This window comes from Raphanus sativus, chromosome 2, assembly GCF_000801105.2.
Source record: "Raphanus sativus cultivar WK10039 chromosome 2, ASM80110v3, whole genome shotgun sequence".
In the NCBI taxonomy this organism is placed as follows: Eukaryota; Viridiplantae; Streptophyta; class Magnoliopsida; order Brassicales; family Brassicaceae; genus Raphanus; species Raphanus sativus.
Window position 1 is genome coordinate 2,362,130 of NC_079512.1, and position 18,670 is coordinate 2,380,799.

Here is an 18,670-nt window from a genome sequence, read left to right on the forward strand (position 1 = left end):
AAGCATAAATTGTTATCTCGCGTACAAACCGATAGGGCAATATAAACAAAAGGCAGGCGACAACCAAAATTAAGACAGGTCCTATTTGGGAGAAATCATATAAGAATTAGTTTATTACATTCTGAAAAAATAGATCGCACAATTAAAACCTATAATCTACTGAATAATATTTACAATTCGTCTGGACCACATATATGATTCAAGCAGTGAAGTCTTTTTTAAAAATATGTTTCAATCTACACAAGCCTGTTTAAGTTTTTATTAGACTAATGTGTATTCATGTTGTCAATAAAATTGTATCCATTTTTAAAATAACAACCAGGCACGTGTGTCCCAAGTTATTAATATCGAAGCAATCAACACTTTTAACCATAATAATACAACAACACCAATCCTTTTCTTCTAATACAACTCCCACCACTTCCTAACCTTTACATCACTACTCTTACTCTACCCACCACCACCATCAAGAATTTGTAAATCCCTCAACATCGGTTTTGCTAACGTCCCCGCGCTTGCGCGGGGCTCCACCCCTAGTATATATATATACCACTGTTAAAGAGCAACACAATTAATAAGTTCTCAACTTAATATCTCAAAGATTTCAACACAAAATAAAACAGATGAATATCTCAAATATTTAGATATCCTATCACAAATATCTCAAATCATCATTAAAGCAATATTATTAATAGGTTCTCACAGATTTCGACAGAAAATAAAATAGATGAATATCTAAAAAGTTTAGATATCCGTCAAAAGTGTCAAAATATCTTATTTAAAATATTTTTGACAGAATATCTAAAACGTTTGAAATATTCATCTATTTTATTTTGTATTGAAATCTGTGAAATATAGAAGGTGAGAACCTATCAATAATGTTGCTCTTAGACTCATAGTGATAGAAATATAAGCATAATCTTCTAATAGTTACTCAGATTTAACCAACCAAAATCTATGTCTCTTCATATAGTTATAGATCTATTCTATTAAAAGTTTATATGAAATTTATATCAGTAACATTTTTTGAATGAATTATAACATTTTTATTTTACTCGGTTCAATTCAGTCAAGGCCGTATCAAAAAGCGCATATACTCATAATTTATTCAGATTAATATTTGATTTTGGTGCAATAAACAAACCTTGATGAATGATCTCGTCAGCCGGTGCGTGGCTTGGAATTAATAAACATAAATTTAGCTTTTACAATACCAAAAGAAATTTGCCAAATTATAATTTTAAGGTGGGTTCTGGTGACTAGTCAATTTGCATAAATGTATACTTTATTAATGTTATATGGTATATATGTATATAAAGAAAGATGGAAATATAAAACAATTTTTTCTTTTGCTATCTGAAGTTATATTATTAACATAGCCAGAAGGCCCAAGCCGAAGCATAATACATATCAAACAAAAAGGCCCACCAGACCAACATTACAAGCCCAAACAACGGGAAAAAACAAAATCACCGCTTTCCATCCACGTGGTACAATCAAGATCGAAAAACGACGTGTGGACAGAGAACCGACACCACCACAACCGACTGGAAATCGCCGGAACCGAACCATGTTCCTCCTCCGGCGCACCGGAAACACAGAACCACCGGAAAAACGAGTTTGTCTTCAGCAAATCATCACAGAACCTAACCTCCGGATTCACCGGGACATGACCACGGCCACCGAAAACACCACCAACGACTGTATTGGGGGTAAAGTCTTCTGCAGCTACAACACCTCCGTCTAGGCTTTGGAGAAAGGCAATCGGTGAGAAACCGAACTCTCATCCAACCTCAGACCACCAAACACGCGAACGAAACCACCACACAGCTCGAAATCTTCCGCAGGAAACCATGTTAGCCGGCGACCACCGAAAAAGAAACGGCAAGGCCCCAGAGTCGAAGGCCAGTCATCCACCAATCGGTTGGTGCGATACTGGAGTTGATAACCGGACATGCAATTTAGAGAACAAACCATGCCGGGCCGGAGAAAACATCTAGATAGAAACGGTAAAATAAAAAAAAAAGAGCAAAAGCCTAAAGATACTGAGCCGGACCGGCGGTGGCTGAAATAGCCAAGACCGCCGGCCGGAGAACTTGAATCTCGTCAGACGAGGGTTAGAAAAAAGACGGAGAGATTTTCAGAAGAGAGAGAAACTTTTTTAGATTCTTACAAGGCTATTGCATGTCTGGAAATAAAACAATTTGCACGGTGGCATCCTAGAAAAATATTTTTTTTTTTTTTTTGCTAAACTAATAAGGAAATCTGTTGTTAGGAGGGATCGAACCCTGGACCATTACCATATACACTGGATACTTCACCGACAGGGCGAAGACATACTTTTATCCTAGAAAAATATTCCATTTCAGTTATATATTAACATTTTCCATTTGTTGGGTTATGTGCTTTTAAACAATGTGAAATCAAGCTTGATAATAATAACAGAAAGAAACCGGTATTCTCTATAGTTTAGTTATAAAACATTGACATAAATGTGAAAATAGATGAATATGTGGATGCTTTGTTTACTTAATAAAAAAAACAGTTGCCTCTTATCTAAAACATAGCTCTCTCTTTTTTGCCCACGCTAATATAAAACTAAAACATATAAAACAAAATATATAGAAAGCAAGTAACAGCTAGGAACCGATAAGACCACCTAGGTTTTTTTTTTCTAGTACCATGATTCTTATGTTGAGATTATGTGAGTCCATGTCCAACTCTATCTTATCCGATTAGTACGATATTATCCACTTTGGGTTTAAAAGGCTGGCCCACATGGTTTTTACTTTTGGGCTCCTTCCCAAAAGGTCTCGTTCTGATTAGAGTTGGACATCTCCTTATACATTAGACTTTCTTTTGTCTAATATCCAATATGAGACTTAGATTGACATCTCACATTCTCCTCCTCAAACTAAGAACCACAACTCACAACTCATCTCTTGTGTGTTTCCTAATCACAGGGATTTCCTTTGAAAATGCTTCTCCCACAACATCACAGGTTCCATGATTTTCTGACGTTTCTGCAAATAGACCTTCTTCTTTTTTTCTCTTCTACCCGTTCTTACTTAAAGGGTATTTTTGGTCTTTTTGCATCTCTTCGTCAAACCGCTCTGATACCAATTGTTGAGATTATGTGAGTCCATGTCCAACTCTATCTTATCCGATTAGTACGATATTGTCCACTTTGGGCCTCAAAGGCTGGCCCGCATGGTTTTTACTTTTGGGCTCTTTCCCAAAAGACCTCGTTCTAATTAGAGTTGGACATCTCCTTATATATTAGACTTTCTTTTGTTTAATATCCAATGTGAGACTTAGATTGGCATCTCACATCTTAGAGAAACGTCCATAAATCTTTTAGTTTCTGGTTGTAGTTATGCTTTGCAATGATCTGTGAGCATTGGAATTCTACGTCTGCTGTTTTCTTTTTTGCATCTTTCATTAATTGATAGATAGCTTTCTTTCAAATTCTTGTGTTTCAATAGTAGATTGTATTCTCGTTTTCTGTATTTAAGTCTTGTTTAAACTTTGATTTATAATAATTCCACTCCGTATGACTGAGTAGATTATGCAGGCTTTGTTTTCTTTTGAACTTTGAAATTTATTTTCGGTGAAACTTAAGTTTTCTTTATATATAACATATCCAACTTCGTTTCCCAGAGAAGGAAAAAAGAAAATAGACGCATGCATCAATAATGTTTTCAATCGATTGTCTCGGCCGACCGTTAGAGAGATTAACTATGGATTCCTGATTTGGTTAGTAGACTGTTCTACTAATATGAAAGCTCGAAAATACAATTTCTTGCAATGAAAATAATTAGTGAAGGAGAAAGAGAAACTAGGAAGACACTAAATCTTTGATGGTTGGTCACGTAGGGTCAGATCTAAGTACATGCAAACAATGGGGGGTCAATTCTACATTTATAAAAGCTAGCCCTAAAAGGCTGTATTATTCTTTTTACAAAATGGGTATGTTTTTTTTAAAGGGCTTATAAAATGGGTATGCTAATTGTTGAAGTTCTTCTCCTGCTTTTTTCCCCTTCCACTTGATTAACGTCCGCGGTACTTTCTGTAATGCGACTCTTAACCATTCTTCGAGGTTTTCTGTCGAATCTTCTTTAACAAAACGAATGTAACGTTATAATGTACAGTTCAGTTCATTTACCTTAGTTCGTTGTTAGTTTTGGAAACAAAATAAGAAAATTATTATTGTTTCAACTAACACATACATTATCGGATTTCCTTTTATAGTTTGGACCAAAATACATTATTTTGATAATTCACTAATTTTCAAATAAAATTGGATGAAAATAAAAAAGTAACTATAGATTTATCAATATTTTATCATCAAAACTAATCGATAAAAGTTTTTAAAGATAAATCAGAAGATATTTCGAATACTTAGAGCGGTTCCGATGGAACTATAAAACATCAAGAGTAAGATGACTTTGTTTCCGATAGAAATGCAAAATAATATTATTCCACCAAAATTGATGTTTTTAGGGGTTGTATTCAGTTTAACATTTGATGTGATTTAATTTTTAATGAAGTTTTAGATGATTTCAATAAGCTGCAGAGAGTTAGATGATTTTTGTTAAGCTATTCTAGAATATCACATAAAATCATGGAATTTGGATTTTAATTTTTGTTTAACTAAGAAACTCCACCCAAACACCCTAAAATCATCTGAAAACTTTAAAACTCCACAACTTAAAATATTTTCAATAACAGTGGATATATTTCAGAGTATTTTACGAAATGTCAAGTTTAATAACAGTGAATTTTAAATGAATTTTTAGAATTCATATTTGAATAACAGAGAATTTTTCATTTTAATACAAATCACCTAAAACTCTCGGTTGAATACACCTCTCTTATAGTTACAATGGCGTATATTCAGCACTCCAAACATTATTAAATAAGTATTTTACTATATTTCATTTAATAACATAGTTAAATTATTATTAGCTAATTCAATTCTATAACTAATAAATAAACCATATTATTTTATATTCTTCATTTATTATTTTAAAAATAGTAAACATTAAAGTTTATTTTTTCAATTAATGATCCTAAATGAGTACCATCATTTGTATCAAATTGTAACTAAATTAAATATCATATATACTTTTATATTATAACATCAAATTATAAAATATAAAATTTATATAATGATAACTAGTTAATTATATATAGTTAAAATAGTTAAAAATTAAAATAATATATAATATTATTTTTGGTACGAAATTTGGTATTGTATATGATTGGAGTGTTTTGACCAAAAAAATATGATTGGAGTCTAAGGACACCTTGCACGTTATATGCCTCACATAGTACATACATTCAGGGGCAATTTCCCCCATAAATTTTATTTTTTCCTTTAAATGCTATGGAGAATTTGATTGCCCCAATTGAAAAAAAGTTTTTAACTAAGAAACTCCACCCAAACACCCTAAAATCATCTGAAAACTTTAAAACTCCACAACTTAAAATATTTTCAATAACAGTGGATATATTTCAGAGTATTTTACGAAATGTCAAGTTTAATAACAGTGAATTTTAAATGAATTTTTAGAATTCATATTTGAATAACAGAGAATTTTTCATTTTAATACAAATCACCTAAAACTCTCGGTTGAATACACCTCTCTTATAGTTACAATGGCGTATATTCAGCACTCCAAACATTATTAAATAAGTATTTTACTATATTTCATTTAATAACATAGTTAAATTATTATTAGCTAATTCAATTCTATAACTAATAAATAAACCATATTATTTTATATTCTTCATTTATTATTTTAAAAATAGTAAACATTAAAGTTTATTTTTTCAATTAATGATCCTAAATGAGTACCATCATTTGTATCAAATTGTAACTAAATTAAATATCATATATACTTTTATATTATAACATCAAATTATAAAATATAAAATTTATATAATGATAACTAGTTAATTATATATAGTTAAAATAGTTAAAAATTAAAATAATATATAATATTATTTTTGGTACGAAATTTGGTATTGTATATGATTGGAGTGTTTTGACCAAAAAAATATGATTGGAGTCTAAGGACACCTTGCACGTTATATGCCTCACATAGTACATACATTCAGGGGCAATTTCCCCCATAAATTTTATTTTTTCCTTTAAATGCTATGGAGAATTTGATTGCCCCAATTGAAAAAAAGTTTTTAACTAAGAAACTCCACCCAAACACCCTAAAATCATCTGAAAACTTTAAAACTCCACAACTTAAAATATTTTCAATAACAGTGGATATATTTCAGAGTATTTTACGAAATGTCAAGTTTAATAACAGTGAATTTTAAATGAATTTTTAGAATTCATATTTGAATAACAGAGAATTTGTCATTTTAATACAAATCACCTAAAACTCTCGGTTGAATACACCTCTCTTATAGTTACAATGGCGTATATTCAGCACTCCAAACATTATTAAATAAGTATTTTACTATATTTCATTTAATAACATAGTTAAATTATTATTAGCTAATTCAATTCTATAACTAATAAATAAACCATATTATTTTATATTCTTCATTTATTATTTTAAAAATAGTAAACATTAAAGTTTATTTTTTAAATTAATGATCCTAAATGAGTACCATCATTTGTATCAAATTGTAACTAAATTAAATATCATATATACTTTTATATTATAACATCAAATTATAAAATATAAAATTTATATAATGATAACTAATTAATTATATATAGTTAAAATAGTTAAAAATTAAAATAATATATAATATTATTTTTGGTACGAAATTTGGTATTGTATATGATTGGAGTGTTTTGACCAAAAAAATATGATTGGAGTCTAAGGACACCTTGCACGTTATATGCCTCACATAGTACATACATTCTGGGGCAATTTCCCCCATAAATTTTATTTTTTCCTTTAAAGGCTATGGAGAATTTGATTGCCCCAATTGAAAAAAACTTATTGCCCCCCCCCCCCAACACAATCAGTGCGCAAAACTCAAGTTAAGTTCTCCAGTATTTCTGTTTTTAAGTCATTTATTACATTTCTGTTAACCTTATTTTGTTTGCAAACATTAAAAACTCATTTCCATTTTCTATATAAAGAAAACGATTTCTTTCTTCAACAAAATTTTGCTTGATGATTTTGGTAAACAGAAACTAAGTTTTATTTAACAAATAAGAAATTTTTTTTACGAATAAGAAAAAATACACAGGATAGTAAAATATAATATTTTATTTTAGTAATTATCTATTTATACTGAATGAAAACAATCTTTTCTAATTTCGTGTTGATTTATTCTTTCTACCATTTCTGTCCCATAATTTAAGGAAAACCATTTTATAATCTAAAATATAAGTGTTTCTCATACAATACATGAAAAACAGTTTCTTATTTTATTTTTAATTATAGTCAACACTTTATAGAACGTTAGTTTTACATGTAAACAAAACTGATACTATTTTTAAAAAAATTACACTTAGATAATTGATACATTTATCTGTTTCTTAACATCACTTGTTAAAATGTTACAAAACTTAACATCAATAATAAATTGATTCAAACAAAATCACGCACTATATTTTTAGTACTAATTTTAATTTGCATTATTTAAAATGTTTTTCTAGTATAAAGATATTTCACAAAAATACAGCCTGTGTAACTAACACTATGTTTCATATGGTTTTAGTCATTATTTTTATTGTGGTTTTAGTTTAATTGACCCATGATCTTCTATAACTGCTTAATGATCTCGAAAAGCATTCTATATCCCCACTCATCGATTTCTCTTCCTTAACCTTTTTATCAGTTCCAAAATTTTCTGGGCTGATCAGTTCCAAAATTTTCTGGGCTGATTGATTTACAAATAAAAATCAACGCAAATAGATAATACAGTGAGAATTCAATATAGTGATGTAAGTAAGGAAGAAAATATATAATATCTACATATCTTACCTGCGATGAATTACTTCTCAAGTGGTCAAACAATTTTTCTTATACATGATTTGAAAGAAAATAGGGTCTGCTAATTGGACGAATCAGATAGAAAAGTTCTGAAAAGGTATTATTTTTCTTTTGTTGTTCTTCTTCTAGTTTATTTCCTTCTGTTTATGTTTTAAAAATTTTTTTGGTTGCAATTCATTCTTTTCTTTGGTAAATGAAGAATCCCTTGTAAACTAAAGAAGTCAAGTCTTTGGAAAAAGCAGAAGATGGAAAATTCTTAAATGATAGTTTAAGTAGTGGACTGATTCACCTTCATGCTAATGGAGATCGAAGATGAAAATGAAGAAGAAGAAGAAGAAGAAGAAGAAGATGTTTTTTTAATTGTTTAACAATTTTTCCTATGATTCATCTCTTTATTTCGTGTTTCTTTTTTTTTGTAGAGTCTATGTATATTTTTATTTTTTCTTGTCTTCAATTGTCGATAATGGAAAAAAGTTTAAGGAAAACATTTTAAGTAATTTACCTACTGAAATTAATCTAATATCAAATTCATAAATGATAAAAAGATATTTTCGATAATTGTAAATTAAATCATTATTAAAATAAATGTTATAAATTAATATTAATTTTGCTTCAGTTATTAGTAAATGATATAAATAACTAGAATCGGTTATTTTTATTGATACCAAACTAATATCATTTAAAACTGATGTAAATGATGACATCATTTTATTGCAACTGATACATATTGACATCACTTATCATAATTGATGTAAACATTTAACATTTTCACATCATTTTTTTTTAAAGAATTGATACAAATTATTTGTATCACCACTTTCAGAGTCATTTATATAAGTGATGTAAAACTATTTTGCATCAGTTATAAGTAATGCAAAAATATAAAATAAATGATGTTAAACTACTATTTTTTGTAGTGATCGTATAATGAATTTATATAGTTTAATGCAATAAAAACAATTTAATAATTTAGTAATAAATTTATTTATAATTATTTTTTTCCATGTGACTGTTCCAGTTATATTCTCTCCTTTTCGTAAAAGGAGTCATTTTAGCTTTTTAATCTTATTTTGTAAAAAATGTTACTTTACATTTCAATGCAAATTAGTAAACAATATTTCAATTTTAAACTCATAACTCTAATATATTAATTGGAAAGATAATTTTTGATAATGTATTAATGATGGACAAAAAAAATAATTTCTTATTAGTTTTCCTAATTTGTGTGAAAAGAACCAAATAACACTCTTTATAAGCCGATAAAGTATGATATCGAATTCGAAATGAAGTCACCTCAGTTGGCAGTTGGCACGATATATACATCTATAAATTAATAATCTATAAATTAATATCTCTTTAAATTAATATAATTGCATAGTCCCAAATTGATTTTTGGTTCAATTAGTATCTCGATAAATTAATAATTTCTATAAATTAATAAAAATATAGTTTTGGTATAATCCCAACATTATTAATTTATAAAGGTTTCACTGTAGTTTTCTCTTCTCCAAGTATTCATTGGCCGAGAATTATGTACCGATCGACTGATAAAGACAGAATACTTGGCCAAATTCTAAAAAATATATAAGACAGAAGAATAACATAAAAATAACAAATTATAAAAAATATATATAAAAGAACCAATAACATATTTAATCAGAATAATTATGGGTACCAATAACATATTTAATCAGAATAATTATGGGTGAGTTTGTGTCTTTGAAAGATAGCATACTTAAAGTTAAAAATATAAACATGGAAGCGATATTCTTTTGTTCAAGAGACATGATATATATGAATCCTAGAACCCTTCTCTTTAATCCAAAAGACTAAATAATAGTAATAAAAGATAATATCCGAGGAACAAGTTCAAGACACCAGCATATCAGAATTCAGACATGGAAGATATATCATATCTTTGATATTATAATCATATTCCATCTATATATAGGTATGTGCATGCACTCATATAGTCATTATCATAAAATCATATATATACTTTTTTTTTGGTAAAATGTTAAATTATTATACCAATTTTTCAAGTTTTTTTACAGAACAACATAGAAACAAAACAGAGTACAGAATTTAAATCTAAACAAAGCATCAAATGAGTTAGTATATAATTATACTAATCATATATATACATATACAATGTTAAATTATTATACCAATCATATATATACATACGTTAAATTATTATACCAATCATATATATACATACGACGTTTGATACTACAAGATATGAGTTAGTATATAATTATACTACATAAAATGTTTTGTAAACTCGATGTCTCTATTTTTTTGTTTCTAAAGATTCGTATCTCGTGACTGTTGAATACAAAATCAAAATAATATATAGTCAGTGCATGCACTTGAAAGAAAAATATATCTATTTTATAGTTGAATTTTTTACATACCGCTTGTCGAAAAAAAAATAGAGAGAGAAAGCTCTAGCATCTGACTAGAAATAGAGAATCACTGCTCGGTGGCCGGTGGCCTCTGCCGCTGGTTACCACCCCTGCCTTTTCCTTTCTTTTCTTCGGATTTCTTTGCATGTCTATTATCTCGGCATCGTTAGTTCATCGGAGCTGCATGTCTTTTTTCTCTTCCAGTATCGCACCCACCGATGGGTGGGTGACTGGCTTTAGACTCTGGGGCCGTGCCGTTCTTCTCTGGCGGTGGTCGCCGGTTATCATGGATTCCATAAGAGCGTTCGAGCGGTGTGAAGGTTTCGATTTGTGGTTGGTGGCCTTTGGTTGGGTGAGATCTCGAGTATATTTGATTGACGCTTCCCAAAGCCTAGGCGAGTGAGTGAAAGATGCTGATCCCTTATTCCTCTAATATTGTTGTTGGAGGTGGTTTCGGTGTTATAGTGGTGATGTTCAAATCCCGGTTGTGTCCGGTGGTCAAGTGTGTTGGTTTTATTACTGTGATGACTGATGATTGGTCCAAACGGTGGAGGCTCGTGTCTCGGAATTTCCATGTATCCGGTCGATTCCGGTGAAGCGACGTGGTTCGATCCCGGCGGCGTTGCTAAACCGTTTGTGATGATGCCGATTCCAATCCTTTGCCACGTTTTCTCTTGCGGCTCTTTGCGCAACACGTGGTGATGGAGGAATTAGGTTTAGATCACATAATTTTGGGCTTGCGACTTGTTCTGTTGGGTGTGTATAGTTTAGGCCTTTGTTGGGCTCCTTTGTTTAGTTTAGTTGTGATGTATGTTTGGTTGCCTATTCTCTGGGCTTTTGTATGATGTGTTTATGGGGTTTAGTCCCTTTAATAATATCTTTAGATGACAAAAAAAAAATATCTATTTTATAGTTGCCGAAACTGTTGCTGAAGTGCATGCATCAACTTAATTGTTTAAGCATATACATGTTAGCTGTTTCAATGCGAGGTTTGCCAGTTGTGTGAAGATAAGGACTCTGGTACAGTTTTGCTAGCGTCATTTGAACTTTGAAGTGTGTGATCACTGGACCTCAGACTCTGGTAAAAAAACAATTTGGTACTCGAGTAATGCTATTGTTGAGTTTGATATTGAAAAATTCAGTCCGAAAAGACAATCAATTAACATATAATGAAAAAATGATGGCAAAGTGAATAAAAGGAATAAAAACAAAAGACGAAAAAGAAAGACATGAGGTGGGGTTGGTCGGGAGAAGCTAAAATCTTAGAGTGAATGAATGAGGCTTAGAGCAGCCGACATCGAATCTTTAAAAATCGCAAAAATCTCGAAGTACCCTTATCAGTATCACATATATACGCGCATGTGAATATCTTTATTTTATTTTTAATAAATAAAGAATTTTTTTATTTATGTTCAGTTTAGCTTTTCTTCAAATGAATGGAAGCTTCCCTGATGTTATAAATATTTATAAGTTTTATATCTATCTTATTAAAACTCAAGTACAAAATCATTACTTGGATAGCATTTTAAATATTCAGTGTGTTTGGAAACATGTATAAAGGTTTTTTTAAAAAATTGTTACATATATATATTCACTTCCCAGACATTCTGTTTTGTAGACCATCGATGTCCATTTCTTTTGTATCTATATTTAATTTCACCCGTTTGAACCGCTTCCTGCGCAAGGAAATTGGGAATATCAATGACTCTTCATAAAAGGATCGAATTAAATATCTAACGATTTTGCTTAACAAGTAATTCTAATAATAAAGATCAAATTATATATATGTTACCTTAATTGGTTACCCTTTATTGCGCAAATGAATGCAACATTTATGGTTTTCGTAACAAACAGAAAGGATATTTCTGCGCAAAGGAAAATTTTGAAAATCAATGATTCTTCTATAATATTGGTTAGCAAGTAATTCTAAAAATAAATAACAAATTAAATATAGCATACCTTAATTAGTTACCCTTTATTGCGCAACATTACTACAGTATATACGATTCTCTTAAAAACAGAAAAGATATTATATAGATGTGATATCTTCCATAGCAACTGCTACATCTTAACCTAGATTTCTTTACTCATCTATATATATCGAGAAACAATAAGAGATTTCCCATCAAGCTCTCTCACAGCAAACATGTCAAACATTAAAAAAATGAGTCTTATTAAGGATCTCAAACCTTACAAAGATGAATGGCGACTCACTGTCAAACTGCTTCATGCTTGGAAACAAAGCACCAGCTACGGAGGAGATACGCGTGAGTGCGTCCTGGTAGACCAAAACGTAAGATAGTGTCATTTTACTCTGTATATGTAGCTATCTCGATTGTAGACTAATAATCGATCATATTCTATTTTTTTCAGGGTGATAAAATCCAAGCATCATGCAAAAAATCACAGATGAATCGAAACGTTATCTACCTCTTGGTGAGTGGAAGGTCATTGACACCTTTAAAATAGGACAGGCTGGAGGTCAATATCGACCTACAAAGCAGAAGTACAAGATGACAATCCTTGGAGATACAGTGATAACCCCTTCTGAATTTCAGAATGATAGTCACTTCCTTGATCTTGCTAGCTACGAGGAGATTGGTAATGGAAAGTGTAAACCCAATTTTCTTATTGGTACGTATACAAAACAATTCTTATTTTATCATCTATAAAGTGGTTAGCCATTTTAGTTTTTCTGATTTGTAATTTAAACAGATATCATGGGACAAGTTACTGATCTTGGAGCAGTTGCCAATGTTCAAGCTAAAGGGATTGACACCAAGAGAGTTAACTTTTTCATGCGTGATATAAGGTAATTAAAATAATAGCTGTTAATATTTATTTTATTAGTATGTTTCCTAAGTTTTTTTCTTTATCTCTGAATGTTCTATCAGTGGAAATGAAATTGCATGCTGCTTATGGGGAATATATGCTGAGCAGTTTGAAAAACATATTGAATCAGATGCCGGTGAGATTGAAATATGCTTGATAAGGTTTGCAAAAATCGGCAACTACAAAGGTATACACTCCATATTCAGTTTATATCATACACATGGTCTTTACTATTTTTTTTCCTTATTTACAGAGTTATACATGCGATTTACTTTAACTTAAAAATATCACATATATTTTGTATCTAAAACACAGGAGAAGTACAAATCACCAACGCATTTGATGCTACCATTGTGGTTCTCAATCCAACAATGGAGGAAGCTATTGATTTTAAGGAGAAGTAAGTGTGATTAATGGCATTGTTATGTTATTCTGCATTTTCATCTATCATAATTTACGTACTAATATTTACTATTTTCCTTGCGCAGGATGATGAATAATCCTCTTCCTCTAGCTCTCTGTGATCAGAGTGATGAGAAAAAGATAATGACAAAGGTGAAAGACGATTGGAATGATGTTCAAATAAGATGTATTTCTGAAATTTTGCAGAGTGTTGAGGTAATAATACAAACTAATACTCATGAAAACACCCCTTCCTATAATAGTTTTAACTTTTTATTTTATACCTTATATAGGCTGAGTCTTGCAAGATCATCTTCTATTGAATCCATTGACACGAATTGGGGGTGGTTCTATTTTGGATGTAATAGACACATCCCGTAATTTTATAAACTAACCTTCTTTCCCATGTCTTTAATTTCTGCGTCCATATATATCTTCGAACTCTATTAAAGTAATTCCTAATCTCCTTACAAGCTGTCATTGCCTCCATAATTAGTTACCTAAATCAGCGAAAACAATATAACAGAAAAGATTTTACAATCCAAAATATGGTTACACAATATATGCTATCCCTGAATAATTTAAACTTCAGAATATCCCCAGACTTTCTTTGCACACAATCTCTACTTATAACCTAGATTATTCATCTCCCTATATAATCTACATTCCTCCAGACCTCACGGTAAAAAGTAGATTACTATGGCTATGAGTAGAAACAAAGATATCAGTTTCTTGAACGTTCTCAAACCATATAAGAATACTTGGAAGGTTGAAGTCAAAGTTCTTCATTCGTGGACACACCACTCAAGCAAATATCAAGTTTTTTATTTTATATCTGCACTGATATATGAATGAGATTGTATTTACTTTAAAAAAAATTTACGTTGTTAGGTTCCTTTGATTGATCATAACAAAGAGAGTTCATCTGAAGATGTTTCTACACCTTTCTCTAAGAGTAAGGAAGGAGATGCTGATCTTAAGGATATGAATTCTACATCTAAGACAGAGGAAGATTAGTTCTGTGAGGGTTACCTTACATATACCGAGTTTATTGTTTTGGTTTGGTTTCATGTTGGTTCTGCAAATTTCATGTTTTTTTTAATGAATTTTGCTTTGTTTTTCAATACTTTTCGTTTAAGTCATATTGGATCTTCAATAAAAATGTCTATTGCTAATAATCATGACAACCAGTTAACCTACAATTATTGTGATATAATAGCCATTTATCGAATTTACTAACCGTTTTTGGTTCCACTTTGTCATCATCTGCGTTGTATAAATTTGTGATCTGTATTGTGGTCTTCGTTATCCAAAACGTTTTAAACCTGCCCAACCAAAAAACACAAGCATTGTTTTGAAACTTTACACAGATCACAAGTTAAAAATAAAAATGGAAAGCAAGGATAATATATGTTCCTTAGATCGCTGCAAGATTATTAAGCTGGATTTTTTAGTTTAATTTAAGACAGAGCTATCAGATAAACACACAAATATGACCACAGTGACCACTGACATCAAGCATATATTGCTGTTTATTGTAAGTGTTATCGAACAATTACTTACAGAAACTGTGGTGACATGGCCAACCTTGACTACAACTTCTAACCGAGAGAAATCCTTTCATTGTTATGACTACCAAAGCTGAATTACCAATCACAGAAATTGGAAATCGTGAAGAAACTTCATCATCTTTTCCTCTGAGTGTGGTTTCTATGGAGTGGGGTTTTTATCAACAGAGCTTCTATTGTTAGTTTATTTGCTTGACGGTGCTCCTGTTGCATGATTTAGACAAGAACTATCAGAATCTTATAAAGAGCACAAAATACCTAGATCGATTGATAAAAAGATGATCCGCGGTTCAAACCTTGATATGCTGCTGTTTTTCAATAACGATCTGCATTCCTTTTCTCAGATTGATTTGGAATCAGCTCTATCTCGAAGATGACGAGTTATCTTTGGATTCTCGAGGGAGTTCTCTACCGTCAGTTTCCAAAAAAAAAATAGCTTTTTAGTTTGTTCTAGGAATGGGTTTTAACAATCTTAGATAATTATCAGGCCCAACTCACATTTACTAAACTCATTTGACAAAAAAGAAACTAAACTCAAAATTTAAAATACAGCTGATTTTAATTTTTATATAAATTAAAATTAAAATGTTAATATTGAAAAATATGGAAACATGTCAAATTGCTATGTTAAAGAATTTTTTAAAAAAAATTGTTTTTACCAATTCTTTACTTGACTAATTTTAATATAATTTCTACTCAAATAAATAGATTAAAATCATTATATTACCGTCCAATTGAGTCCTGAAATCATTTTGTTTATAGCAAACCAAAAAAATATGTTGATTGGAGAAGACATAAAACAAAGCAAAAGAAACAAAAAAAATGTTTACAAAAGACATTCTATATGCCTGAAGTTATTATAAATTACTTTTACTAAAATACATACATTCAGTAAGTACAAAGAATAAATTCATAGTCTTAAAATGAAAATAATACCCGCCCGAGCGGGCGGGTCAAAATATAGTTATTATTATTGTATTTGGAGGTCTTTATGATCAATAATTTGTTAACTTTTTCATATCATTATTATTGTATTTGGAGGTCTTTATGATCAATAATTTGTTAACTTTTTCATATCATTTTTAAGAATATCTTAACTATTAAAACTGAAATGCAATTAATAATAAACTCTAAATTTTTCTTAAAAATAATATCAATGCCATTTCTTAATAACCTAATAATTAAGAGGGTGTATTCAAATGAGTATTTTAGATGATTTATATTAAAATGATAAATCAAATGTTATTCAAATATGAATTTGATTTTTATAAAGTACTCTGAAATCTAATGTTATTAAAAATATTTCGAGTTGTGCAGTTTTAAAGTTATCAAGTAATTTAAGATTTTTTAGGTAGAGTTTTTTAATTAAAAACCTAAAACCTAAATCTCATGGTTTTATGTGATATTTTAGAATTGTTTATCGAAAATCACTTAAATCTCTACAGTTTATTGAAATCATCTAAAATCTTATTAAAAACCAAATCAATTCAAAATTTAAACTGAATACAACCCCATAAATTTCGGTAAGATTTTACTACTAGATATTGTTGAAACCCATTACTTATGATTAACAATAATTATTCGGGCCGAAATACGATCATATCTATCTTATTAAAATAGAAACATTACAACTTTTTCTAGGTGGATTTTAAAGTTGGACCTTAGGTAATTAATGCTATACTAATATATTTATTATTAGACATGCCTTTTTATAAATAATTAATATCAACTATTACCATAGTTTTCACTCCTTGCCTTATTATTATATCCACTACCCATGTTTCCTTATATTGCATATATTTTACTATAAGCTAGATACATCCACTAGCATATTATACTATAAAATAGATTATTAATAATACATCTACTAACATATAATACTATACGACAAATTAATAATAATATAATATATTATCTATTCATTAACTTTCATCTATCAATATTAGCAATACTATGAAAACGACTAACTCTATACATTTAACCATGATATACTAATTTATAACAAAAATGATATTACTCTTGCAAATTAGTTTTTATAAAAATTATTTATATCAGCAATTTGTTATATAAGATAAATTTAATCAATACCTAAATCTTTTTTTTCATGTTCAGAAAAAAAGAAACCTACGAATATATACCATTAAATTAGCCAAAAATCTTCCGAATAAATAGTAAATCTCACCAACCCAAAAAATGAATTAAAAATATAACAAAAGATACTATATTTGAAATTTAGTTCATTGGGTCGGGTACAAATCTGTTCATTTCATGTATGAGTTCTTTGAGTTCTCAACATTTGGTTTTAAGTAGGTATTTGATTTTTTTTGTCCGGGTCGATTTTTTTTTGGTTCCGGATCATTCTAATTTTTTTATATTATAAATTTTATATGTGAATCAAAAGATAAATCCGCGCAGATGCGCGGATCATGATCTAGTCTTATACTTAAAACATATGTCCACCTCAGTCTACATACATATATCGTATAACTATGAGAATAATATTGACTTATGATTATGATCCTTAGAAGTTGAACCCGAGACAATAACTTATGATATTTATGACCTCCTATTGTATCTTATATATTAAAATACTAGGATATGATCCGCGCCTTCCGCGGAGAGAAAAGAATAATAAATAGTTTTACATAGATAATATATATATATATATATATAATACATATACGTAAAAATGGAGAAATTTTAATATACAATTATTAAAATTCACATTTGAATATTATATATGGCATGCAGGCGTAAAATATGATAAAAGTTGTAAAAAGGAAAAAACAAATAATGCATTAGAGAATACAAATAATCCACATCATGTCTTATATTGAAAAATTGAGGGTCGACATACTGTATTTGAATAAAATAAAATTATAGTATAGGTTTGTATTCGTAAAAAATAAAAGAATATATCTAAAGTTTGGAATAGGTCTTTCACTTAAAAATAAAAAGACATAGTTTGATTATTATAAAGTACGTCAAATTCTGCAAAATTATTAAACCGTATATCCTCTTTCCATATTTAGGCAATTACTAATAATTGCGATCAATCATAATTAATAGGACTGTTTGTATGGTAAGTACATATACGAAATTTGAATGTTATTAATCTACTAAGCCTTGATATATTTTCCCTATTAATTTAGTTTTTAAAAATAATGATACAATCCCTTTGATAATTATGTATCGTGAATCTTCTGTATTCTTATAAGTGACCAAAAAAGTATATACATGATTCTGATATACTATTTTTAATAACAATATGCTAAAATACATAGAATCCCCTTTGTACATAAGTATATACGTGTTTCATATTTATCTGCTTTTAATTTGTATCAAGAATGGTTTAATGTATTTTTATGTTAACATATTGAATGTTTTAGATTTCAAAAAAACTATGTCACCTCTGAATGTATATATATACAAACATGGCATGTGCTTAGTCAACAGATTCAACACGCATTGACGTATTGAT

At 29.6% G+C, this 18,670-nt stretch overlaps 1 protein-coding gene across 1 annotated transcript; it reads left to right on the forward strand.

Moving 5' to 3' along the window:
• The first annotated feature begins 12,551 nt into the window (after nucleotides 1-12,551).
• LOC130505219 (uncharacterized) lies at nucleotides 12,552-14,638 on the forward strand. The gene is made up of 8 exons (XM_056999828.1): nucleotides 12,552-12,654; nucleotides 12,797-13,021; nucleotides 13,103-13,199; nucleotides 13,282-13,406; nucleotides 13,535-13,619; nucleotides 13,708-13,774; nucleotides 13,829-13,837; nucleotides 14,513-14,638. Exons 1-8 carry the CDS (start codon nucleotides 12,552-12,554, stop codon nucleotides 14,636-14,638), a joined length of 837 nt encoding a protein of 278 aa, XP_056855808.1.
• The last annotated feature ends 4,032 nt before the right edge of the window (nucleotides 14,639-18,670 follow it).

Bases quoted from the DNA above. Each gene is read 5' to 3' on its own strand.
- LOC130505219 (XM_056999828.1), top strand. From the start codon at position 12,552: ATGAGTCTTATTAAGGATCTCAAACCTTACAAAGATGAATGGCGACTC. The intron at 12,655-12,796 runs GTGAGTGCGTCC...AAAAAATCACAG, and splicing joins CAGCTACGGAGGAGATACGC to ATGAATCGAAACGTTATCTA. The intron at 13,200-13,281 runs GTAATTAAAATA...ATGTTCTATCAG, and splicing joins TTTTTCATGCGTGATATAAG to TGGAAATGAAATTGCATGCT.